At 43.5% G+C, this 25,016-nt stretch overlaps 4 protein-coding genes across 5 annotated transcripts; 1 reads left to right on the plus strand and 3 right to left on the minus strand.

Moving 5' to 3' along the window:
* Nucleotides 1-175: 175 nt before the first annotated feature.
* Nucleotides 176-4,994, minus strand: GTF2H3 (general transcription factor IIH subunit 3). Of its 2 annotated transcripts, none has more exons than XM_014875043.2 (13): nt 4,898-4,994; nt 4,673-4,752; nt 4,298-4,404; nt 3,581-3,744; nt 3,261-3,323; nt 2,996-3,025; nt 2,519-2,547; nt 2,360-2,434; nt 2,124-2,177; nt 1,830-1,898; nt 1,606-1,741; nt 1,485-1,521; nt 176-1,398 (listed from the first exon to the last, which is right to left on the minus strand). In XM_014875043.2, exons 1-13 carry the CDS (start codon nt 4,905-4,907, stop codon nt 1,329-1,331), a joined length of 924 nt encoding a protein of 307 aa, XP_014730529.2. In that variant the 5' UTR covers nt 4,908-4,994; the 3' UTR covers nt 176-1,328. The 2 variants fall into 2 exon arrangements, with proteins under 2 accessions (XP_014730529.2, XP_014730528.2); XM_014875042.2 differs by having other exon boundaries at nt 4,298-4,407.
* Nucleotides 4,990-8,530, plus strand: EIF2B1 (eukaryotic translation initiation factor 2B subunit alpha). The gene is made up of 9 exons (XM_014875044.2): nt 4,990-5,062; nt 5,163-5,264; nt 5,342-5,478; nt 5,556-5,672; nt 5,871-5,983; nt 6,614-6,682; nt 7,331-7,406; nt 7,601-7,726; nt 8,154-8,530. The coding sequence occupies exons 1-9, from the start codon at nt 5,050-5,052 to the stop codon at nt 8,307-8,309; spliced, it is 909 nt and encodes a 302-aa protein (XP_014730530.1). The 5' UTR covers nt 4,990-5,049; the 3' UTR covers nt 8,310-8,530.
* A 195-nt stretch (nt 8,531-8,725) lies between these two features.
* DDX55 (DEAD-box helicase 55) lies at nt 8,726-15,966 on the minus strand. Its single transcript, XM_014875037.2, has 14 exons — nt 15,836-15,966; nt 15,508-15,558; nt 15,333-15,419; nt 14,666-14,757; nt 14,503-14,565; nt 13,751-13,900; nt 13,095-13,284; nt 12,864-12,946; nt 12,364-12,495; nt 11,358-11,450; nt 10,638-10,752; nt 10,031-10,199; nt 9,385-9,677; nt 8,726-8,971 (listed from the first exon to the last, which is right to left on the minus strand). The coding sequence occupies exons 1-14, from the start codon at nt 15,941-15,943 to the stop codon at nt 8,807-8,809; spliced, it is 1,791 nt and encodes a 596-aa protein (XP_014730523.2). The 5' UTR covers nt 15,944-15,966; the 3' UTR covers nt 8,726-8,806.
* Nucleotides 15,967-16,566: 600 nt separating this feature from the next.
* TMED2 (transmembrane p24 trafficking protein 2) lies at nt 16,567-23,280 on the minus strand. The gene is made up of 4 exons (XM_014875045.2): nt 23,010-23,280; nt 21,574-21,766; nt 19,168-19,275; nt 16,567-18,045 (listed from the first exon to the last, which is right to left on the minus strand). Exons 1-4 carry the CDS (start codon nt 23,187-23,189, stop codon nt 17,921-17,923), a joined length of 606 nt encoding a protein of 201 aa, XP_014730531.1. The 5' UTR covers nt 23,190-23,280; the 3' UTR covers nt 16,567-17,920.
* Nucleotides 23,281-25,016: the final 1,736 nt, after the last annotated feature.

Here is a 25,016-nt window from a genome sequence, read left to right on the forward strand (position 1 = left end):
GTTTAGAGAGTTTGGTTTTGGTGACGATCCCAGACACGTCTGTCCCTCAGCATCTCCCCTGACTTGGACCTGTCCTCCCTCACCCATTGTCAGTCACATCACACCATGAGACTCAACAAAACTCCAAGAAAATCATGTAGCTCACCCTTAAATATCAAAGCAATATCTGACCACATTTGAAAAAGAGACTGTCTTTATTACAAAAGTTTTATACAACATAAATTATAAATACAGCCTTCGCACAAAATGGCTTTTGTCCATGAAAAAAAAACTCGCCTTGTTACATTGGCAAGCCCAGAAAAAACTGGCACGGCAGCTGTTACAGTGACAAAACCTGATGTGAATATCAAGACCTGAAAAATTCCTGTAGACACATTGGGAAGGAAAAAATAATTCGTTTTCTATGTGAAAAAAAAAAAATTCATCTCTATTGCTGTCAGGGGAAAGGTTAAACTACCAAATTATATAGTTCTCTTTAGAAGGAGATACTGTTTGTTTCTTTAAATGAAAGCCACATGCAGAAGTACACAGCAGACCTTCCTGCCAGAAAAGACACCAATCCAAAAGTCTTTGTTCTTGTCACATCAGATGGAAACCCGCATATTAAAAAAAGAAGTGTGCTTGTTATCACATTACAACTACATTTCTTGTTTTCCAGTTTCAAAATAAAACCAGCTAGTCTGCATTTTACTGATCCTATTTTAAACAAAGGGAGGCCTTTTCATTCACAAATGAAGAGATAGCAAATTGATAAAGAAATGCCACAAGGACAGTACAGTCACAGCAATATGAATACATGTGAATGCACATGCAGGGCACTTAGCACCTTTTTTTTTCCCAAGTGGTTCACAAACCATCCTGAAAATGATGGCTCATATTGCTAATAAGAAGTTGAAGTCCCTGGAACAACACAATGCTACAATTGTGATCCTACACACTAGAAATGGTAATTTTTAACTTTACACCAACATATAGAAAGAACCAAAGCTTTCCTGACTTTGAAAATAACTCAGAGGTGTGAAACTTAGCAGTGGACAGAATGCCCTCAAATTCACAGGCTGTGTCTCTTTACCAGGATGTAACTTCTGGTTCCTCTTACAGTTGAGAATTAGTATTTAAACCATCACAGATTGCATGGTAGTACAGTGATTTGTTACTTAACAGGCTGCATAGAAAACACACATTTGAAATATTTATCCCCTAAGAAACAAGTAATAGCACTGCATACAGTTCTCTTTCATATCCAATAAAAAGTGCCATCAGTTTCTCAAGTAGGTTCCATTTCATGGAATTACTGGAGGAGGTAATGATGTATTTACATAATGTTGCTATGCAGCTACCTTTAATTTCTTCTTCTTTGCTTTCATGACAGGTGGCAATGATATTTTGAAAGCAGTCCTGGAAAAAAATATGGAAAAGCAACTGTCAGATACACTGAACATATTCCCACACCCATCCTTGAAACACAAAGAACAAACACTTACTCGCAGGTACTGCAGATAGGACTGAAGTTGCAGAATACTGAAAAAAATCAAAGAATTGGCTTTCACTAAAACACGTCATTCGAATGTAAGAAATCAGACTGTTAAATATTTATAAACTTACTTGACAAGCACACGGAGCACACGTAGCCAATTTCAATGAGGTTGCGGTGACAGAAGCAGGCAGCTCTGTAGTCAACATGAACAGGAGGTGGAAGGACAAGCTGTGATCTCTGCTCTTGATCAGGGAGGAAAACCCACTGTATGGATAAAGAAAAGTATTTTGTGGATTGGTATTCCTGTATTATCTCGTCAGTGAAGTAATATTTCACACCTGAAGTGACTTACCAACAAATACTGCAGAAGGGATGGCATGTGGGGCACTTTCAAATATATGCCACCTGTAATATCACAGGCCTGCAGAGCAGAGACAATGATCACATCATTGTTTGATGACATTAACAGGGCATTTAAAATATTCATGTACTGCACAAGGCCTGCCTGTCAGAGCTGTCAGATCCACTGAACATATTCCCACACCCACTCTTGATTAAAGGAAAGAGCTGAAGAACATGTTGAGCTGCCTAACATCAAGTACTTATGAGTTAATACAAATGGCAAATAAGAACAGCAAGCCTGTACCTGTTGTAGAAGACCTGAATCAGAGTCCAAGACACAGGCATCAATCAAAATACTCTGCAAGAGATGAAATGCATGAAAAACAAATTTAGCCAGGACCCATACAGCCCTGTCAGTGTTACTGTCATGATTTATTTCCATGATAAATGCACTATAAATCACGTAATCATAAGAGAAATTAACACTTGTGTTATCTTTGCACAGAAATCAAAGATAATATAAACGGAAAAAAGCTCCACCTGTTTCTGTGCTGCGAAGATCACGTTCATGAAATTCATGTATTGCAATGCACTGTCTTCTGCAGCTTTTATGACCTAAATAAAAACTCAAACTTGTTAGCCTACATATATCACTGGATTTCAAGATTAAAAGAAAACTGTGACAGCAAAAGTTCTTACCAGAATCCTTGATTTAATTTCTTGATTGGCTAAGTATTAAAAAGAAAGAGAAATACATCAGCACGTTGTTTGTATCATCCCTTTAATTCTGTAGCATCTGAGACTTCAGAATATACTGGATGTTAGATCTAACAGGTCAGATAAAATATCTATATGAAACTATTTCCAATCCCAGTGGCAATTATCTACGGAACAATTCCTCTCAACCTCCAGTTATTCCAAGGAAATTCCAGTTACAGTTTTATTTACACACAACAGAAAATCTCCCTAAGGATGTGGACTATTGATCAAGTCCTTTAACTTTTTTAAATTAAGGCAACTTCAAATGATCAAAACAAACCTCTACCTATTAGTGCCAATTTTGGGATTGGAGGTGTGTCCAAACATGCATATTTGTTTGTGTGTGCATGTGCATTCATACCTGTTATTCAGATTAAAATATTTACTCAATGTTGAAAACAGGAAAAGAGGATTTACCTTTTAGGTCTTTGCCCATCTTGTTGATGTCTACATTAGCTGGCATCAAGGAATCTACACTGAATTCTTGGAAATAACTCCATGATCCACACCACACATTCACCATCTTGGCCAATACACATTTTGATAAGCACAAGCCACAGTTATCAGGTAAATGTTTCAGTTATAAGTATTATAGCAAAATAAGAATAGTAAAAGTCAGTATTATAAGAAACAGTCTTCAGAACACATAAAGGCTTTGAAGATTCTGTGATCAAAAGGATACAACAAAGTGCTTTAGCCAGTGATCCTGCTAACAGGGTTTCTGTTTGCTGGCCCTTCATGTCAGCTGCAATACAAGAAAAAGTGCACAAGTTACTTTTATATATAAAAACAGCTACTGAACCTAACAATACAAAATACTACACATTTTTATCTTTGGGAAATAATATTAATGCAGAATCTGAAGTGTCAAACATAATAAACTCATCTACTTTAAGCATATTAAAATTTATATGATGAAAATAGAGGACATTTCTGCCATTCCTTGACAGTCCAAATGTCTTGCAATTCTGCATATTAAGCCTAGAATTTTCTTCTCCTTACTCTTTGTCATGAGGTCTTTAATCTCTTCTGCAATTGCATCATTTATTGCTGTTAATAATTCATATTTTCCATCCTTGCTGCCGGAGCAATTAGATTCCATGGAAGGGCCTCCCTCTCCAAAGGGATCTGCAGCAGCCCAACGCTTCCCAGGGTACAGGAAACGGCTGAAACAGAGGAAAAACAAAGTATTTATGTAAGAAAAAATGCTAGAAATTAATCAGCTGCAGATAACAGTACTCTGAAGTTTAATTTAAAATCCCTTTAATACTTGAAAAGGCTTAAATTAAAGAGGGTATGTAAGGTGACCTTCAACTTAAACTGGAGCAAAACCCACATTTGGCTCCCTCCTTTTGAGACATCTCTTGAGAGATCTGGCAGAGTTCTTTGGCTGCACTTGGGGATAGATCCTGAGACTCACAAAAATCTGGGGGAAAAATATCCCCTAAACAGGGAACTTCTACCACTTGCATTGTCCCACTCCACACATATTCACCATTCTCTCTCTGTGTATTTTTAAGTCTATTGAAACCTCCCTTCTAAGTATTTTTTGTTGCTTTGTAAGTCATTAAGATTCTTTCCTATATAGCTGCAGCTAATTTCTTTTTTTAAGACAATGATATATTAGACTTTAAACTTAGTTTCTTGCCATCAAACAAGAAAATCAGGAGACAGATACAAGGAACTCAAAACCTTTACACGGTTCAGAAGCAGCTCTACCTTTCCTGAGTATGACTTGCTATTACAGCGAGTTTGTTGGTGCGATTCATGAGTAGGTGAGAGTTTCCCAGCACCATCACTGCATCGATGCATTTCGACAGGGTGAACTGCTGGGAAAAAATAACAGAGCAGATGTAGCACAATAACATTTACAGTGAAGCAATTCAGAAGAAATCTGTGAAATGACCGCAGTTAGAAAAACTTGAAGATGCAAAAAGAGCTCCAATGAACACAGAATGCTTTCAATTTCAAAAGGTGTTATGAAACCCATTATAAACCTGCTTTAGCAGACATTAGCACAGTTCAGATGTCAAAAAAATGGTACAATTTCCTCCAGGAAGGGGCATCAGCAGACCCAGCGCCTAAAGGCCGTACCTCAGCCTCTCCCAGGGCCCTCTTCCCCCACCAGATCGGGTTGGTGTCGAGGACGATGATCAGCAGGTTCAGCTCATCATCTGCAAAGGGACCACACAGCAGCGTCACCCCGGGCCCCGAGCAGAGGGGGAAAGCCGCGGGGCCCCGCTCACGGCCTCGGCTTCCCCACAGGGAACCCGTCCGGAGCACCCCCAGACCCCGCCGGGCCAGCCCGGCCCCGCTCACCCGCGCTCATCGCTCCGGCCGGGCGGCAGCGGCTGCGGCGCCCGCGGATGACGCCCCGGGCCGGCGCTCCCCATCCGGGCACGCCCCGGGCCCGGCCCTCCCCACGCCCGGCGCGGCGGGCGGAGCGGAGCTGGAGCGGAGCTGGAGCGGCGATGAGCACGGACGGTAACGCGGGGAGGCGATGGGCACGGAGGGGAACCGGGGGCAGCCCCGGGAGGCTCCGGGCCGGGCAGGGCAGGGCCTGACGCTCCTCGTTGCCTTTCAGACTTGATCAAAACGTTCCGGGCGCAGCTGAGGGATGACCCCGATGTCGCCTCGGCCGTGGCCGCCATCCGCGCGCTGCTGGAGTTCCTCAAGCAGGACCGAGGTGGGCCCGGCTGTCCCCGCTGAGCCCCGGCTGTCCCCAGGGCGAGGCCCTGACCGCGCGTCTCTGCCTCTCCCCAGGGGAGACCATCCAGGGCCTGCGGAACAGCCTGCGGGACGCCATCGACACCCTGTCGCGGGTGGACTCCTCGGTGGCCGTGTCCTCGGGCGGGGAGCTCTTCCTGCGCTTCATCAGCCTCACGTCCCTGGAGTACTCGGTAAGGGCCGCCCGCTCTGCCCCGCCGCTGCTGCGGGAGCCTCCGGCCGCTCAGCCAGCGCCCCGCTCTTCTTCCAGGATTACTCCAAGTGCAAAGAAATCATGATCGAGCGCGGGGAGATCTTCCTGGCGAAAGTCTCTCTCTCGAGGAATAAAATCGCCAAGCTGTGTCACCCGTTCATCAGAGATGATGCTGTGAGTAGGCCGGGGCAGGGTCACTCCTGTTGGGTTTTGCTGTTGGTGGCAGTGAGGAACAGGAGAGGAGAGGAGTCTGATGGGGGCTTCTGCACAACTTTGTTCTGCACACCAAGCCATGACACTACTAACAAAGATTTCCCAAGGCTCAGCAAAAGTGAAGTGTGATTTTTATTTTTTTTTTTTTTGTCCTGGCAGCGAATACTGACACACGCCTACTCCAGGGTGGTCCTCAGGGTGCTGGAAGCAGCTGTGGAGTCCAAGAAACGATTCAGTGTTTATGTTACTGAATCACAGCCAGATGAAGCAGGGCAAGTATTCATTAATTTGCTTTTTATCTTGGTTAACAGGGTAAGTTACAGCTACCATCCAATTTGTCCTGCTCTAAGAAAAGCTGCTAGGCTTGGTTGGAATATTTTAAACAGCAAGTGTCACTTACATCACATTATTCTGTACAACTGAAAAAGAATATCTAAAAAATATTGGTAATTAACTTTCCATACTCGATATTCTAATTAGTGTTATCTAGGTTTTCCTCAAAGGTTCATAAGCTTTTGGTCAGTGACAGGCAACCTTTTCCCTTGGGAGATGGGAGACAACTTGCTTTTTAATTGTCTCTTTAAGAAGTAGTCTAAAATAATCAGTATTATGCTAATCATAGCAAAATAAAATATACAGCTCACAGTGTCATTTAAAGATGCCAAATAATTCCTTCAGAGCAGATATTGTTGTGTAAGTGAAGGAGTAAACCCTGCACACTGGGTAATACATGTCACTAACAACATGTAACAGTTCTTTCCATTTCTATGCAATAGCTCATTTTCTGTTCTACCAGCAGGGGGATGAAGGCTTCAGTCTTTCAGACAATATTTTCCTATCATTGTCTTAAAAAAAAAATTTCAAGGTCCAAATATTTTATTAGAAAATATTTCCTTTAATAGGCAAAAAATGGCAAAAGCCCTGAGGAAGCTGAACATTCCTGTGACTGTGATTCTGGATGCTGCAGTTGGGTAAGTCTGATCATAAAATTTAGTCTTTTTCATCACAATTTTATTTTGAGACAAAATAAACTTACATGTAAGCAGCTTGTTCAAACTCCAGGGATATTACTTAGTTTGTCATAGTCATCCAACAGGCCAAACGAGTTGCAGCTTTAGGTGCACAATTGGAATGTGTCAGCTACAACACAAGCATTTGATTTTGCATGTTGGAATGAAAGAAGGAACCTGACCTAAGGACTTGTACAGAAATGTAAAAAAGAACTGAGGTGCTAAACAAAGAGGCCACTTTTTTTCCTAATTCGCATAAGTGTTATAATTTTGTGGTTTCTTCAGGTATTTGCTAAATTACCACTGTCCAATACATGAGAAAAGAAATAACTACAATAAATCTGAACATTAGAGTTCAGCTTCTTCCAGCATTTACCCAGTTGCCAGGGTCAGCTATGGCTGGGGAAGATATGGCTACTTAATATTCCTGCAGGGAAGCAGATGAAATCTCACTCCAAGGATCTTTAACAACATGTGGACTTAAAAGAGGTAGATGAAACTAGTGCAGAAAATTGAAAGACTGTTTAAATTACTCATTTCTGTTCTGTTCAGCAAGTACATTTGTCCTATTACCCAGTAAAACTTGGATTTTTTCCCCCCTTTTAACAGCTACATTATGGAGAAAGTGGACCTGGTGTTAGTTGGTGCTGAAGGTGTAGTTGAAAGTGGAGGCATTATCAACAAGGTAATTGTGAGTTTCTTACATCATTCTGTAAACTCTGGACTTTAAAGTTTGGTATCTTTGAAGCGTTTAAAGCTTTTTGAAAAGCCTCTTCCATTTGGATTTTATCCAGTAAATGTCTGTTAATTGTTGGAAAGTGGGCAATATTGTCAGGCAAGCACTGAGTCTGCAATGTTGTTTTCCATCTGTCTCCACAGATTGGCACCAATCAAATTGCTGTGTGTGCCAAAGCCCAGAATAAACCATTTTATGTGGTAGCAGAAAGTTTCAAGTTTGTAAGACTCTTCCCTCTCAATCAGCAGGACGTCCCTGACAGGTTTAAGGTAAGAGAAACTCAACTTCCATCTTAGCCAGTTAAGGTGCACACTGGTGTGTCTGTGGAAAATTGTCTTCTAAGCATCTCTGATTATCTGGGTCTCTCTGCTGTGGTATATTGTGGGGCTGCTCCATGGTACAGTCAGGCACCAAACAGCCATAATTTGTCCTGATAATGATACTCTGTTCCTAAAGCAGTTTCTTTAGGGCACAGGAGCAGCTGAGGGTAAGAAACAGTTAAACCACTAAACTCCAGAAATACAAATTGTACTTTTTACATAAAATAAAAGAGCTGAGACCAAGGTGACACCAGTCTGTGCACTTGACTTCCTTCAGTTTTACCACAAACATCTGCTTGAGGCTGTAGCACTGCTCTTGCCCAAGAGGATTTAACTCGCAGTTGTGTAGTAACTAATGGTCTCTGTTTCCTTCTAGTACAAAGCAGACACTCTGAAAACGGGACAGAATCTAACAGAGGAGCACCCCTGGATTGACTACACCTCCCCATCACTCATCACACTGCTGTTCACAGACCTTGGTGTGTTGACTCCTTCAGCTGTCAGTGATGAACTCATCAAACTCTACCTGTAACTCAGAGACTCCTGCACAGGATGTGTCATCTTCAGTGACCATCAGGGTTCTGAGAACTTGGAGGATGATACATGAACATGGCAAGGATTAACATAATTACGGACCACTACTGAAAAAGTTCCCAAAGTTACTGCAGCTTCTAAAGGCTGCAACTAAATTATTTTAAAGAGGGGTGGAGTATTTTGATATTGTAAAATAAAATCCTTTATGGTGTATCCAGACTCATGCTGAGGTGTGCTGTTACTGACCTGTGGTATCTACTTGAAAAAAACAAAACTAAAATATGTACAAGGCTGCTGATGGAAACCTGCAGCTCCTGCCATAGCAGAGTGGTGCTTTTTGCTTTGTTCTCAACAACTGCAGGCTCTGTGTCTTTAGGAATTCCAGGTCTCTGTATGAAGAAATTAGATCAGCTCTGTTCTCTATAATTTTTTAATAGAAATACAGTTTTATTGAAATAAGCATGTTTTAATGTAAAAATGTGGCTAGAGTAACTGTCAGCCATCAGACTCCATGTCCTCAGCAGTTTCTGCTTTGAACCTTTGGTTGCCTGTTAGCTTCTTCTCGAATTCTTCTTCACTAATTTTTCCCTTTTTCAATCTTTTCAAGAGTCTTGTGTCATTCAGCAACTCTTCCATATCCTCATCCTCAATATCAGAGCCCTGTTGGAAAGTTGAAAACAACAAATTAAACACAACACCAAAAGGTTTTCATTCTATACAGTTGAACACAAGAGAAGATTACAAGTCAGTTTGCCAGGAATATCCAAACAGGAAATAATATTCAATTCCTGCCCAGACAACTGTAACTCTCAGCTCCACTTGCTGAAAATTGACAAAAGCACCCTCAGGCCATATTTCTGCTACTCTGAGAAATAAAAATCCTATCACTGACCAGCATCAGTGCTGAGAAGTTGTTTTAGTGTTAGGCTTTAAAAACCTCTTATTATTTTAAGCTTTGCTTGTCCAAGTCCTAAAAAGTTATTTTATAGCCATCATTTCCACCACACTAAAATCCCAGGGCTCTCTGCCCTTGGAAAGACTACAATAATCACTGGTAGTCAATGGACACTGACCTCTTCACGCTTCCTTTTAGCTGTTACTTTCTTTTTCTTCTCCCTCTTGGCTTTCTGCTTTGACCATGCTTTGTTCTTTACAAATTTCTTTTTCCCTTGATTTTCTTCTCTTTCTTTTCTTTGTTCTTCTAATTTCTTTTGTCTCTGTTTTTCTCTGTTTTTATCTTTAAATGAAATGGTGTCTGTATTGACAGTGACTGGAGTGAAGTCTGGAAAACATTTTCCCCTTAGTTCAGGCATCTTTGGCATTTTTAACAATGCAAAACCTCTGGCAAGACAGGCAAAATCCAGATCTGTTGAAATAAGTATTATAAAGTCAGTTTCCTGCTGGATACAAAGTTAATTTAACTGAGAAAGGAAAAAAAAAAATCAACATTATTTTAATGTATTGTTTGCACTCTACACCTTAATACTAGCAACAATACTAAGTCACTTTTATTTGTGCTTTTATGAGTTTGGTCAAGCTCTATAATTGTGTTTTCTCTTGAAACAAGTTGCTTGAAAAAAACAGGAGTTTTGTCAAAATCTGATGGTGCAGGAAGTGAATTTGACATCCAGAATGAGTAATTGAAGTGGTGGACATCACCACTATGCTTTTGTTACCTGAGAAAAACAGTAAAGGGGTACCAGCCCTGCTGGGAATTACCTTTGATGCGGAAGATGAGGTTACATTCGTGTTTGGCATAAGCCTGGACGTAAGACACAAAGGCTTTCATCCCTTTCTCAAACACTGCCCTGTCAGCCAGGGCCATGGACTTCAGCTTGGGAAGAAGATCCAACACATTTGCCTGTGGTTTCATTTCCTGCATAGGACACTGGGAACCAGAAAATAAACAACAAAAGCAAAGGAAAAGTTCAACCAAATGATGTGAAATGCACTGTGAAACCTCAAGCACACAATTCTTGCCCAGTTACTCCTCAGCTTTGAGCCCCTTTCCCTCTGGTCACTCCAGCACATGAGCTGCCCATGAGCCCCACACAGCAGATCCTGGCCCAGCAGAGGAGTTCTCACACTGCAGCTCCACAGAGGCAACATCTTCATCTCTTGCTTTATCAAGCTCTGGTCTCATTAGGAGGTCTCCAGAGAATTCACACAATCCCACAAATGCAGGAGCACGCATGGGAGATTTTAGGAGTTGTAAGTAAAGAGCAGAGAGGCTGCAGGGTGTGAGCTGCTGGTGGCAGGGCTGGGGCAGGACTGTGAGCCAGCATTGCCTCTTTCCTGCTTTGGAGTAGAATAAAAACCTACTCACCTTTTGGTTGATTGAGAGAAAGTTAATGTAGGATTCTTCCATGGGAAGCAAAAACACCAGTGCACTGCCCACGTTGCCGATCCGTGCTGTGCGACCACAGCGATGCACGAAGGCACTGAAACAACCCAGGAGAGCTCAGCTTGGTTTGGAAACATTGGGCAGCAAAGGGCAAATCTTGTGGGATGGAAAATACTCCACTAAACTAACAGGAATTAGCAAAGTGTAACACAAGAGATGTGTGACAATCCCACTCAATTGTTAGGCTAAAGCAATGGGTGTCTGTTTAGGGAGTGACGTTCAAGGAAGTTGTAGGAAGAATGATGACAGCAAAAGTTAAAATTCATGGAAAAGCTCCTTTCCTGGGAGCTTTCAATGTACCATTCCTTGAAGAGCTCCATCCCTGCTCTTATCTCTGTTCTCCTTCACCCCAGTGTCACCTCTGACATTTTCTCTGATAATCTCACACAAAACCTTACACAGATGTGACAATCACTCACCTGACACATACCACAAAGTCATTTCAATTCACAGCAGTGACAACAAAAACTGCACTGTTTCAGCCTCCCTTGCTCCTGCATTATTTTGTGTGTTCTCTCAGATTAACCTCCAGGAAGTGATTAAATGTGTTTTATGGAGTTTTTTTGTTCCTAACTGATACCTGAGCAGCAAAGTAACAAGACCACACAGAAAGAAAAAAGATCTCAGGATCTGAAGCTGTACCTGGCACTGCTGGGTGGGTCGTACTGCAACACCCAGTGCACTTCTGGAATGTCAATGCCACGGGCCATCACATCTGTGCACACCAAAATGCCCCTAGGAAGAAGAAAAAGTGTATTTTCATTAACCTGCCATTTATGAAGAGCCAGCCTCCTCACAGCTGTGTGCTCTGCACCTTCACCAGAGAGTGAGTAACAAAACATTTTAAAACATTTGGGGGTTTTTAAGAGACAAAATATAAGGTAATTGCAGCTTTCACCAACTAAAATTCTACATAACATTATGAAAATTATTGTGATTTATATTACATTTCTAAGACTAATCAATTCCCTATTACAAATTCAAATTTTAAACCAGCACTGCATCCACCACAGCTGAATGTACTATAATAAATGTTGAAATAAAAGACTTAAGACTTGAGTGACAATTTTTGAAAAACTGGCATGCTGTTCTTTTCAACAGCTGTTCTTACAATCTGCTGGTAATTATTTTTCTCATAATATAAAAAGCTAAAATTTAGGTCCCATGCAATAAAAAAAAATGATAGTTGATGAGGCAAGAGTTTATTAACAGCATCCTGCAAAGCTGCCAAAGAACATTTCCCTGTGGGTAGGTTACAGCACAGTGTTGCCATGTTCTTGTTCATATACTAATAAAGTAATATCCTGGCTTTACACTCTGGTTGCTAATCAGGAAAAGCTTATTTTTGCTACCAATTTGTTTAAACATCAGGGCTAATGTGTGATTGTGCAAGTGACAGTGCAGTGTGCTCATCTCCTGTGATGCCACATGGATTATCTAAAGTAGGGTGGAGATGCTCCAGTCACATTTTCCCTTTGTTTGTGGTCACACTTTGGGGACCTCAGCACAAAAACACTCAGAACCAGCCTGGAGCATCCTTCACCTGAGCCATCCTTCCACACTAAGCAGCAGAAGAACAGTCAGACAAAGCCACCTCCCCCTCACTATTTTGCCTTCTGGCTGCTTTAGCCCATTCCCACGTTCTTACCCTGGGAGCTTCCGAAACTCCGTGAAAATCTTGTTACGCTTGTGCTTCATCTTCCCATGGATGCTCATTATTTTCACCTGTTTAATTAAAGATTCCAGAGCCTTCCCATAGTATTCCACACAGGCACATGTGCTGTTGTGATAAAGACAGGCATAAAAGCAGAAGGTTACACTGCATTTTTAATCAGGTTTAGACAGTCAAACTAGAGTTTCCCAAGCTCTTTCAAAAATATACACTATTTTCATTTAAAAGATGCACGTAACTTTTATAATTAACATATAATCATCTATAATGTCTTACTTTAAAGTCCATAACATTTATGTTTTTTCTTAATAACACAATCCTGACACGAAGTAATGATTAATCTTTTTTTAGGCACCGTATTCTAAAAAACAGCTCTCAAAAATCAACCACTTTGAAAATAGTGGTGTCCTTTGCAACAAAGGGCACAGTGCTGGAATTTAAGTAACTAAACACCAATGAAACACAAACAGAATTACCTGAAAAACACCAGATGTTTTTCCTGTTTGTGCTGCCGAAGAAAATGCACCAGCTGGTTAAACTTTTCATCTGCTTTGCAGATCTAAAAAATGCAAAAGAAAAACATAAGAAAATGGACTTTGGCTCCTCTGTTAATATGATCCTAAGTGGCCAAGACTTAAGATCTTATTGACAGAAGCAGGAAAAAGAGGAGAGGGAACAGGCAGGTGTGTCAGGGCCCAGGCTCACACCATGTAATAGTTCTCCAGGCGTGTTGGGGTTTTCTGGGTGTTGCTGGCTGCCATTCCCTTCTCCTTCACCGAGATGCGGACGGGGTTCCTCAGCCCTGCTCTCACCAGGTTCTCCACCTCCTGGGTCTGGGTAGCTGAGAACAGACCTGTCCTTCTCTGCTTGGGCAAAAAGTCCAGAATGGCATTTATGCTGCAAGTAAGCACATGGAAAATGTAACTGTCCCAAGGTTTCCCTCGGGAAGAGGTTTAATCATTGGAAGTAGGACTTTGCATGCAAAATAGGCTTTGTTATCACATGCCAAACTTCTATTGAAATAATTATCTTAACTCTGAGAGAAAGAGAAAAGAGAGATCAAAGCTTATTGGTTAAAGTGTTTTAAGCATTCTGGTGTGTGAATAATGATATTTAACCAAGCATTAACAGATATATGCTAACATACACCTCAACAAAGGAAATTCTGTATTCATTGAGGCTCCACATTTCCTATTTCTCTTCCCCTTAGCAACTGCTTTGTGTAGTTACAGAGCAAAGATGAAAGAAGAAAACAGAACAAATTAACTTTGGAGGCCATAGCAGGCCACGCTCATTCACATCCGTCACACATCAACTCAATTTAAAACGGCAGAAGAACCACCAGAATTTATTATTTCAATACCTTGCTTCAAAGCCCATATCTAGAAGTCTGTCTGCTTCATCCAACACCAGCACATCCAGAGCCTTCACACAGCTTGCAAGGTCCAGCCCATCTGCTTTTCTCCTGAACAGATCCTCCAGGCGGCCCGGGGTGGCCACGATGATGTTCCCACTGTTGGTGCACACACAGAGAGCAATTCCCTAACTACAGGCTGAACTCCTACTGTTGTTATCACACCATAGCCCTGCCCTGCATTCTTCAATGAAACAATTTCATTCTGTCACTTTGAACTGCATCCATATTTCAGTGCCAGTCAGGTGCCATGGGATGGGGGGGAAATGCCCAGGTGAAAGCACATCCCCTGTGGCAATAACAGTTTAGAATATAAACAGCAAGTATGGGAAGCAATTATCAGCTACAGGAAATATTTGGTACCTCCATGCAACAGCCAGTGGCAAGTAGGATTCCTTCAAAACTCCATCACCAATATCAGCACCAAACCATTTCAGGAAATTAATGAGCAAGGAGAAGTGAAATATTCACTGAAGGCACTTTCCAGCCCTGTTCTTCACCCAAGCAGCAGACAAATGGTGCTGATGTCACATAAGAGCCTCTCCTCACACTGTACCTCACTCCAGGAACAGACCCCACCATTTCCCAGCTCACCCCAAAAGATTCTGGCAGCACCATCCCAGCAGGACCACAGCTCTGGGCTGAAAACCCGGACAAGGAGAAAACCACAGCTCTGAGACACTGACAAACAAACAACTCACCCATGCTCCTTGAACTTTTCAACATCTTCCATGGGGTTCCTTCCACCAATTAAAAGAATCTGACTAAAACAATAAAACAAAAAAATTTGGGTCATCTTTAAGTTTAGCTGGCTCACGAGTGACAGAAGGAACTGTGGTCATGGAAAAGATGAAGTTCACCCACCTGAACATGGGGAAGTGTTTTGTGAAATGTGACAGCACCTCATCAATTTGAATGGCCAACTCCCTCGTTGGTGTGATAATTATAGCTCCAACCTGCACGTGAAAAACAGGAATTTGTGGGGAGAAGAATTTGGGCAGAATCCTCCCTTTCAAGCTAAGTGAATATGAGCCATAATTTTGAGCCTGGTTTCAGACAAAACATTTCCACAGAAATACAATAAAGTATAAGAACCACCCAAAAATGTCTATGAAAGACTTTGTATTAATGTGTAAAATATCTCTGCTCTAAGAGCAGCATCTAATAATGACATTTAACAGCAAATGGCAGCAAAGTTTCCTGCACACTAAAATGTATTCAAGGTCAATGGATGCTAAAAAGCATTCAAATCTCACTTGCAGTGTATCAGTGTATTCCATATTTTGGGACATTTTTCTAGCAGCTCAGAACCCTGCTCTGATCAGTCAAAGAAGAAGCTGTATCTAAGTGCAATGAGAGCAGCCCAATTTTATTTCCAAGTTTTAAACAATTTATTGTTACTGTTACACCAAAGAGCTGAGCACAAGCACTCTTGTGTAGGCAATTTTCCTTACGGATACTTTTCTTGAAGTTCTCAAATCCTATTGGCACTTTATAAAAATATACTCAGTACTGAGTATTTTAATCTCACCTGCATTTTCTTTAATTTTTCTTCCCGTCTGAGAAGAATTTCCAGTATGGGAATCACAAACGCCAAGGTTTTCCCACTGCCTGTGACCTGTGAGAGTGGAAACAGCGTCAGCCCTCCCTCAGCTCCGGAGACAAGCCTGGAAAACAACGAGCTGGACGACGGAAAAGCTTCTCACCGCTTCTGCAGCCACATCTTTGTTACTCATGAAGAGCGGGATGGTCGCAGACTGAAAAAAGAGAAGCATCACATGAGGAGGTGAAGCGGAGTTAAATCTCACAGAGGTGAAACTCCTCCGAGACATCAGAGCTCGCTGTGAACGTCACCCAAGCAGAGCCGGTGGGAAAGTCACGGATGAGGCTTCTCTCGCTGCTACAGGACCCGGCGACTGTCGCGACCGCGGGGCTGCGACCGCCACCGGCCCCGGAGCGGCCCGCACCTCACACCTCACACCCCACACCTCAGCCCGGCCTCCCCTTCCCCGGGAGCGCCGCGGGGCCCCGCACCTGCACCGGGGTCATTTGGTGGAAGCGGAGCTCCCGCAGCGCCCGCAGCACGCCCGGGCTCAGCGGCACCGGCAGCGAGTCCCAGCCGCCCTCAGTCACCGCCTCCATCTTGGCCCGGCGGTGTCACCGCCCCGCCGCTCCCCCGCCCCGGGGCCGCCGCGGCGGCGCTCTGCGGAAACACGCACCGCGGCACCTCCCGTTCCGCCGCACATCGGTTCCGCCACCCCCCGCAGGGCTTCGACTCTGGGGCAAAAAAACAAATTTTGGATCTAGCAAAAAATTCTTATTTTTATGGCGAGTTCCCTATCGTAGTAAGGACTTCTGCGGGTGTTACAGCAGCACCGTGCCACCCCAGTACCCAGAACATAAGATACAGGTTCAGTTACCTGATGTTTATTCTACCTGCCCCCAAAGCAGGATGGACTCTGAATAAATTCCTGATGTTCTAAGAAAGCAGGGAATCACAGAATCGTTAGGATTGTGACAAAACTCTGGAGCAGGTGACACAGGAACACATGCGGGTGGGTTTGGAATGTCTCCACAGAGGGAGAATCCACAACACCCCTGGACAGTTCCAGTGCTCTGCCACCCTTAATTGAAAGTTCTTCCTCTTGTTGATATGGAACTTCTTGTGGTTTAGTTTACGGCTATAAACAAATAATTTATAAAAACCCCTTTGTGTTAATCTGTACTTCCTTAAGGTATCAATGGAAAAAAAAATACAAAGCTACTTTTTTTTTTTTTAAAGAATTTGTTTATTTATCGAACCTGGGTCATATTTAGATTCACGAGCAATTTTTAAATGTACATCTTAGAATTCAATTTTCAGTGTTTTACACAAAAATATTGGCACACAACAGTTGCAATAAGGTGTAACAGCCACCTCTCTGAAGAACTGCTGCAAGTGTTTGCCCAAGGTTGAAAAAACTTTACCTGGAACATGAAAACCTGTAACAAATTTTAAATTAATTGTACAAAACTGTTGTGTGTTACTTGTAGAGGCTCCCCCCTGGAAAAGACCCCACCCCACCCCCAAAAATGATTACAACTAATATACATCAGTCACAACAGAATCCTGGCTCAGCACCCACATCAGACGCTTCTTAAATTTTTAAACCAATCATCAGATAACTGAGGAAAGTAACTTTATACAAAAACAAATCTACATGTGCCTGAAAAAAGAAAACACACCAGTATTTAGCATTATGCTAATTCTGATCAGATCATGGCAGAGTTTGCCACTGCACTTAAATACAACGGCTGCATAGCGTGGTTTAAACCCCCAGAATTGGGAACCCTTTGGCCTCAGGAATCCAGATTTCCTGAACACTTCTGCCCTGGGCACTGGGCAAACAGTCTGAGCTTTGGACCTGCAAAAGCCAAAGGGTTCACAAGTGTTTGCCAAGACACTGCACACAATTGGCTTCCAAATAAAACCTTTGAGAGACTAAAAACCGTGTAAGGAACATTTGGTGATGAGCGGAGGAAAAAAAAAGCATTTTCATATCAACCATTTAATTAAAAAGAACTTTGGGAAGAAGTTGGTATATCATTAAGACAGTTGCTGATGACTATATTTTAAATAGCAACTAGGTACGAATTTGAACCTTTTCCTTGGCAGTTTCTGTGAGTGGAGAAGGGATTATTTCAATTTCATAACACCTACTGCAGGGTTAAGGATGTAAGAATGCAAACAGTCACGTTAGGGCCTTGTACCGTTTCCCTGGACAGAACTGCAAGTGCTTATGGAAACAGGGAAAAAGTTAGAAAAGACAGAACAGCTTGTTACTAGAGTGAGTTACAGAGTTTGCAGCTTGCCTGGACCTTGCTTAGCACACAGACTGGGCAGATCTCAGTGGAAAAAATATGATGCCAATAAAGTGACAAGATTTCAGCACAGCTTTTGCTACAGAAGATATATAAAAACAATTCTTTTTCTTTTTTTCTCTTAACTAGGAAGGAACATAAGCAAATAAGTTTTACAGTTCAGTAAAGAGGGTACAGAAACTAAATGACTTTTTTTTTTTTTGTGTGACCAGGATGTTTGGTAGAGAGTGAACTGAAATCCGGGACCACAGAAGGATCTTACACCACCCTTCGGACTTCAAAAAACCTCTTCAGGTAGTAGATTTGTCCCAGTGTCATGGCAACTAGTACAAGGGCTTCAAAGAATGACCAAAGAACCACTCTGCTGTTTGTGTTGTCATTAACTGTTGGGGAAAAAAAGAAAAAAGTAGTAAGTAACAAAGCATTTAAAGTGAAAACATTCTGCCACGAAACTGGAACACTGCACATGAAACACTGGGTTTGTGTCAGGTCATCACAGATGTCCCAGAAGGGCCCTGTAGCCTCAGAGATGAGATTTGAAGAGGGATTTTTCCTGAACAGATTGTTTTTAAACCCACTTTGGAAACACTCTGCAGCATCTTTCTCTATTCTGCCCACCCTTCTGGCTTCTGAGCTGCCAAACAAACCTCTTGCTTTTTCAGTCTCAGAGTCAAGCAGGGAATTTCTGATCTCTGCAGAGTCACCATCTTTGGTTCTAAACATTCAGATTTTTATTAAATCAGACCATTAGTAACAAATGTCACAAAACTGGAGATATTCATAGCTTCAAATAATTGAGAAGACAGTGCTTTTATATAATGCTGTGTTTTCACATGAAAAATACTTGCCCTTGATTCTCACCCATGGAAGTAACAGTAATTCTGCTCTACTTCAAGAAAACATTTTTAAAAGAGACTTTGGCTCAATTATTAAACCATATCCACTTCAAGGGTGAAGTAACAGTTCAACCAAAGTCTGGGAACCAAATCATGGAATGGTTTGGGTTAGAGGACACCTTGAAAATCATCCAGTCCCACCCCATCCATGGGCAAAGACACCTTCCTTGGGCACCTCAGGGACAGGGCAGCCACAGCTCCTCTGGGCACGCTGTGCCAGGGCTGTACCACACTCACAGGGAGGAAACTTTCCCCAGTATTTGATCTAAACCTCCTCTCTTTCAGTTTAAAACCATCCCAAACATGTCCTTGTACATGGATTAAATATCATCACTGGTACATCCATGAATACACCATTCAAACAACTGCAGAATTTACATCACTTAAGCAAATGTTATTTTGTATAACAACCCTCATTACATAAAGGGAAGCCAATTTGAAGATGCCTGCAAGCAACACCTACATTCTTTACTCTATGGGCAGGCCCTTCAGGATGTAAATCATTATTATTTAAGGCACTTGGAATAGCTTTGATGGACTCCTATTTAAATGACCATTTCCAAGTTCACTGGAGAGGGGAAAAGGCTTGGATTGGAGTCAGACACATACTTGCTCTATGTATTCTTTCACGGACTTCCATGTACTCCTGTTCGTGCTTTACAGCTGTCATGGCCACTGCTAACTCGTTAATCATCTCTTCTAGCTTGTTCTGATGAGCTGCAGAATAATTTCAGAAGCATCAGAAAGTCTGTTAATGACTGAAAAAAACAATCCCAATGAATTTATAAACAGTTAAACGTAATTTCCTGCTGCAGAAGGTCTGACAGTACAGCTCAACACTTTCTATCCTTACAGCCAAGTCCAGTCTCTGTAGCACCATCTTCCCTAACGTGTCTCTGTGGTGTTTAACAAGTGGGAAAACATTTCTCCACATCCAGATAGGAGGAGACAAAATTCAGACTCAGAACAGACCCCACATTTCCAGTGTGCACATACTTTTCCAGGAGAACAGAATGGAAGAATGCATGAGATCAATACCACACACTAATATCTATTTTGTCAATATCAGACAATATATTCCAAGCAAATTATCTTAACATGACAGCTTTTCCTAGTTGTTAAGCTTGCAAAAATAGAACGACTGAGAATTTAGCTCAAGATCATGATGCTGGCAAATCATGAGATCACTTTCTGAAGCAAAAAAAATCACATTCTGTGATCTTCAAGTTCAGCTGAAGCCCAGCATTCAGGGGGCACAGTGCCCAGGGGGCCTGGCACAGGCTTCACTTGTGGTGTGTTGTGAAAGCAGGAGAGGAGTTAAATACCAAACCAGTAGCACAAAACCAGCTTGAGACAGTTCAGTAAATGGAAGGCTCAGAGATCTAAGATTTAGTGGTTTGACTGTCAATCACAGGATTTTTAAAATAAATTCACTCACAAAGAACTGCCCACTCATAAATTTATAAATTAGGCAAAGTCATTTGCAAAGTTTTCTAGCATAAGGTTGAGGTATCATTCCACAGACAATCCCTGGGCAATCAGCTCTCTCTGAAAGTCACAAAACCCAACAGATTTTCCTGTCAAGGGACAAGGTTTACTTGGAAGCTACCTTACTACAGTTTTATTTGTAAATTAAGTGTTTCAGATCACAGTCTAAAAATAAAGCTATTCAAAACACACACCTTGTGGGGAACAGTCAAGAGAGAACCAGAGAATAACACTCATACAAGTTACAATTAAAATCTAAATAGTTGTGCAAACCACACTCACTTTCCTAATATCTCAAATCTCTTATTTTCATGGCCAACTGGTCATTGCAGTAAATGCAGTTTATTAGTAAGAGCAGAAATTACAATTGCAGGGATAGTCTAAAAACACTAAAAAAATTCACTTCAGAAAATTGTCCTATTGCACTAATATTCTTTACAACAGATATATGCAGACTCAATAAAATATTTTAGTGAGTCTTAAAAAAAAAATCAAAAGTTAGGAACGTGCTACTTTTTAAGTGACATCAAGCATTCAATGCCCAAATTATTTACTTGCTAAAACAAAAAACAAGAATTGTTGCCTTTCTAGCTACAATCAGTGATTTCTAAATAAACTTTATACCTTGCTACATAGTACATTCATTTATTTTTTTTACAGCAAATGACAAGGTTGAGTTTTTCCCCTGGTACATCAGTAATAATTCATAACCTACAAGCAGCTTATTGCTTCCAAAAGCTTTTGATTACTCAACATCCCCTTTAGCAATAGAAAGCAAACACTGCCAAAAACATCCAGCATTCTTGGATGTTCAGTGTTTTAGTTCAATTTCACCTAAACTGATTAAATCTTCTGTCAGCCATAAATAAGCACCTGAAGACAAACTGCCATGGCCAGTGCAAGGACCTGATCCCAAGAGCTGCTCAGGGTCTAAACCTGCCAATGGGAGCCTGCAGGTGCTCAGCATTGCTCAGAATCAGACCTTTTGGGTAGTTTATTAAAAAGACATTCTCATGCTCCAAACCAATGTTACAGAGAAAAAGCCAAGTTAGCTGTTAGTGAATGAACATGTGCCAGAGACAAGATGCTAAGGAGCTTTCAAAAATCAGTCCACATACCATCCCAGGTATCTCCACCACCTAGAGGAAAGTGTGAGAGATGAACACAGGTACAGGACAAAAGGCTGCAGATATAACAGTCATTTACACAGCTACAGGAAAAGTTTTATATTAGCACATTTATCAACTAAGGCTATACACTGCTGAGCCTACAGGAATCAGAGGATGGCACTGATGGAGGGCTAAAGGATGGAAGCATTAGTGTCTGCACATGGCCGAGGGATCCTCTGGTGATTCTGCCTCAAACTGTGGCACCAGATCTAAAAACATCCACTTTAGCTGTGCAAGAGAACAGCTAATTACACCTGAAGGAACGGGAATCCTGAGAGCCCTACTCAAGTTCACAAGTCATGCAAGGAGGGAAAAGCTCCCGAGCTGGAGCCGATTTCCTTCCAGGACTCTTCCTCACCTTCTGTCTCCATGTCTTGCCCCTTGGGAGCTTCCCCGATATCGATAGTGAACATCACTATCTTGGGAGTCATGGTGGACATCCTGTTGCTAAAGCAAAACTTGTAAGTTCCATCCATGTGGGCAGCAAAGGTGTATTTTCCACTGGACTCTCGATCTCCTTTATAAATCCCTTTATTATCGGGCCCTGTAATCTGTGTGGGGAAAACAGAGGATCACACGTTTTTATTTCATACACAGAGGTTTCCAATGCACCAGCACAGCAGTGCCAGCACGCTCTGCAGCCAGCCAGTCACAGGCACCAACACCATCTGTAATCTGGCTGCTTTGGCACTCTTCGATCTTTCCCTCCCACAACTCACTGGTGCAGTTCCCTGTACAGAAATCTCTTTTTTAAAACCCCACAAACTTCTTGGTAAAGAAAGTCATACAAAAGCCTCTCTCCCTGGCCTCCTGTGGTCGAGATAAGCAGTCAAGAACAAGCAAACCACAAACCCTGGCTGTTTGTCAAATTAACAACTGCAGGGGAAACCTTATCTCTGATATCTGAAGAAAAACAAAAAGGAAAAAAAGACATTCTCCAATCGACTTTAGACACACAGTCGGGCACTGTTACAGTTACCATTTCAAACGGACTGAAGACCTGAATTTGAGCTCTCAGGGTCATTGTGATCCTGAATTCCCATCCCACCTGGCCAAACTGCTGCTGAGCTTCCACTAGCGACACGTGCAGGGGATCTCACAGCTTCCAGACCCTGTTCTGTGTCACAGCCATGCGTCATTTTCAACTGTTACAAGACTCTCAGCAACAACTCCCACATCTGCGATATCCCAAACTAAAACCTCTCTGCTCTATGACACGATGAAGGCAATTCATACTCAGTATTGTCCTGATTTGAGTCCTCTTTGAAGATGAGTATTCGCTCAAAACTTCCCTGATGCCAACCACCCAGATTAAAGACAACACCTTTGGATTCAAGGGGAATCTCATCAACAAGCAGCACATGATTCCAAACAGCAACCCCGGTCATTCCTCCCGCCAAATAATTCACTGTGACGAGGCTGCAACCGAGCGGGATGAGGCTGAACATCCCAAGGGAAGAGTGGACAGATGGAGCGGCACAGCCTCGTGCACCAGTGGCAGGGGTGACACCCCGCGCAACCAGCCGGGCCTGCCCGAGGCCGCCCACGCCGGTCCATGGGCGCTCCCGCCGCACGGAGCCCCCGCAGCGCGGCGGGTCCGCCCCAAGCCCCGATGGGCGGCTCCGGCCCCGCTCCGGACCACCCCGAACCCCCGCGGGCGGCTCTGACCGCTCCTGCCGGTGCCGCCGCTCGCTCCCGAGAGACCCCACACACAGCGGGGCCGCAGCGCGCGGGGCGCGGCCCCGGGACGGCCCCGCTCCCCAAGGTCGGCCCGCGCCGCCGCCGCCGCCGCACCTCCACGTCGATGTCCAGGAAGCCGCCCTCGGCCACCTCGAAGATGAGCCCCATCTTGGTACCGGACGGCACCCGCTCCAGGAAGCACTCCTCGGCGTGCGCGTCGATGCTGACGAAGTAGGCGGCTGCCGGGGCCGCCAGCGCGGCCACCAGCGCCAGCACCGCCCGCACCGGCGACATGGCGGAGCGACCGGCGGCAGCACCGAGCGGCGCTTCCGGCCCGCGCCGCGCCCCTTCCGGCGCACGGGGCCGCCGCTCATTGGCCACCGCCGCCCCGCTGCCACGTACGGGCTGCGCTACGGCGGCCGCCGGGAGACAAAGGACAGCGGCACCGCCAAAGCGCTGAGGCAGCGCCCGCGCGGCACGGGAGGCAGGACCCACGCGCGGGAGCAGCCAATGAGCGGGGAGAAAAGGCGGGACTGTGGCGGCGAGAGCCAATCGGAGCGAGGCGCGGGGAGCGGCGTTGTCCGGCAACGGGGCGGGGAGAGCGCGGGAGGCGGGAAACGGCGGCTGAGGGGATTGGGGGGGCGGCGGCTCCTGAGGGATCCGGCACCACGGCTCTCACCGCGACCGAGTCTGCTGCTGCTGCTGCTGCTCCTGCTGCTAAAACCGGGAAACCGACCTGGCTGCAGCCAGGGAGAGGTTTGGGGAGTAGCCGATGTTTAAGACGTTAATAAGGAAACCCAGCTTGTAAGCTATTCACGCTTAAGGAAACACAGTCATAGCACGTCCAGTTTCTGTTTCACCCGAGAATAACTGTATAAAAACCCACTCCTTGCATGACCATAATTAAGCGCTAATTTTCAATTAAACCTTCCAAACAGAAATACAGGAATTCATGCTTGAGCTCAAGGCATCCTGTTTCATGACTAGCTGTTTTAATGATGTGGAGAAGAGTTAAAGACTAACACACAATCTGTCTTTCCAGTGAAATATTTATGAGTTGGTTTTGTACTCCAGGTGACACTCAGACGCGTTTATCTCTCCAATTGCCAGATTTCCATCAGTACATTCTGCTCTCCCCCTGCAGCTCCAGGTGTGAGCCAGCCGAGCTGCTGTGTCAGTGCAGCCACAGGGTGTGGACAAAATTCTGCAAGACACGCTGAGCCAGAGGAACTGCAGGTCACGAACGTGGCTGGATAACAGACTTTTCCTGCCAAGTCGTTTTCCATGAGTTTGGATCAGGCCAACATCGAACATACTGTTTCCCATACCACAGATTGTGCTTTTTTTTTCACCTTTCTCAGCTGTAGTTTTTGTCTTTCCACACGTGCTCCCTACACTGTTATATTTTTCCTCTACCCGCACTTGAACAGAACAACGGGAACTCATACCAAATTCCTGTGGCAAAAACTCTTTTTCTCATCTCTAACTTGGGCAAAAGGATGATTCCACAGTGTAGCTGCTCCCCTGAGGTACTGCAGAGTGTTCTCCAAATATTCTGCTCAGGCTGCTTCTCCTCCTTGTGTGTTCATAAGCACCTTTGCCAGGAAAGGATGACTACACCATTATTCATCCTCCTGCTCTCCCTGGAACTTTGTGCAATATCCTGTGGTGTTCAACTTTGGGAATGAGTTTCATGAACAATATGTAGCTATATTTTCACTATGTTATTGCTCTAACTTAGGCAATTAATTGCCAAGCTCAGGTATTTGAGGACTGATGTTCCCCTCCTGGCTGCCCTGGCGCCTACTGGAAGTGCATGAGGCAGATCAATATTTTGTACCTGGTGGCAGAACGAGGTTGTGACAGAATTGCATGAAAAAGCTGTTCTGGGTGTCACCGTGTTGCGGTTTTGGGTGTTACAGTGTTACATTTATCGTTGTTCATCTCTCCCATTCACTTGCACGGTCGTTTTGTGTCTGCCCAAAATAAATAATTAATGCTATATTCAAAATATGCAGCACGTGTCAAGTCATTCTAGGCTTGGCTTTTGCAGCCCCACTGCTGTTTCTTCTGACTAGTTCCAGTGTTTGGTATTATTCATCATATCTTGTCCAAAATAAA

This window comes from Sturnus vulgaris, chromosome 19 (genome assembly GCF_052056855.1).
Source record: "Sturnus vulgaris isolate bStuVul1 chromosome 19, bStuVul1.hap1, whole genome shotgun sequence".
NCBI lineage: Eukaryota > Metazoa > Chordata > Aves > Passeriformes > Sturnidae > Sturnus > Sturnus vulgaris.

Bases quoted from the DNA above. Each gene is read 5' to 3' on its own strand.
- EIF2B1 (XM_014875044.2), top strand. The intron at 5,265-5,341 runs GTGGGCCCGGCT...GCCTCTCCCCAG, and splicing joins GTTCCTCAAGCAGGACCGAG to GGGAGACCATCCAGGGCCTG. The intron at 5,673-5,870 runs GTGAGTAGGCCG...TTGTCCTGGCAG, and splicing joins CGTTCATCAGAGATGATGCT to CGAATACTGACACACGCCTA.
- GTF2H3 (XM_014875042.2), bottom strand. The intron at 2,178-2,359 runs GTGGAGCTTTTT...CATCTCTTGCAG, and splicing joins TCTTCGCAGCACAGAAACAG to AGTATTTTGATTGATGCCTG. The intron at 1,899-2,123 runs GTACAGGCTTGC...TCTGCTCTGCAG, and splicing joins ATTCAGGTCTTCTACAACAG to GCCTGTGATATTACAGGTGG.
- DDX55 (XM_014875037.2), bottom strand. From the start codon at position 15,943: ATGGAGGCGGTGACTGAGGGCGGCTGGGACTCGCTGCCGGTGCCGCTG. The intron at 15,559-15,835 runs GTGCGGGGCCCC...CTCTTTTTTCAG, and splicing joins ACCAAATGACCCCGGTGCAG to TCTGCGACCATCCCGCTCTT. The intron at 13,285-13,750 runs GTATTGAAATAA...GCTTACTTGCAG, and splicing joins GATATGGGCTTTGAAGCAAG to CATAAATGCCATTCTGGACT.
- TMED2 (XM_014875045.2), bottom strand. From the start codon at position 23,189: ATGTCGCCGGTGCGGGCGGTGCTGGCGCTGGTGGCCGCGCTGGCGGCC. The intron at 21,767-23,009 runs GTGCGGCGGCGG...TTCCCCACACAG, and splicing joins TCCTGGACATCGACGTGGAG to ATTACAGGGCCCGATAATAA. The intron at 18,046-19,167 runs GTATGTGTCTGA...TTTCCCCAACAG, and splicing joins TGAAAGAATACATAGAGCAA to TTAATGACAACACAAACAGC.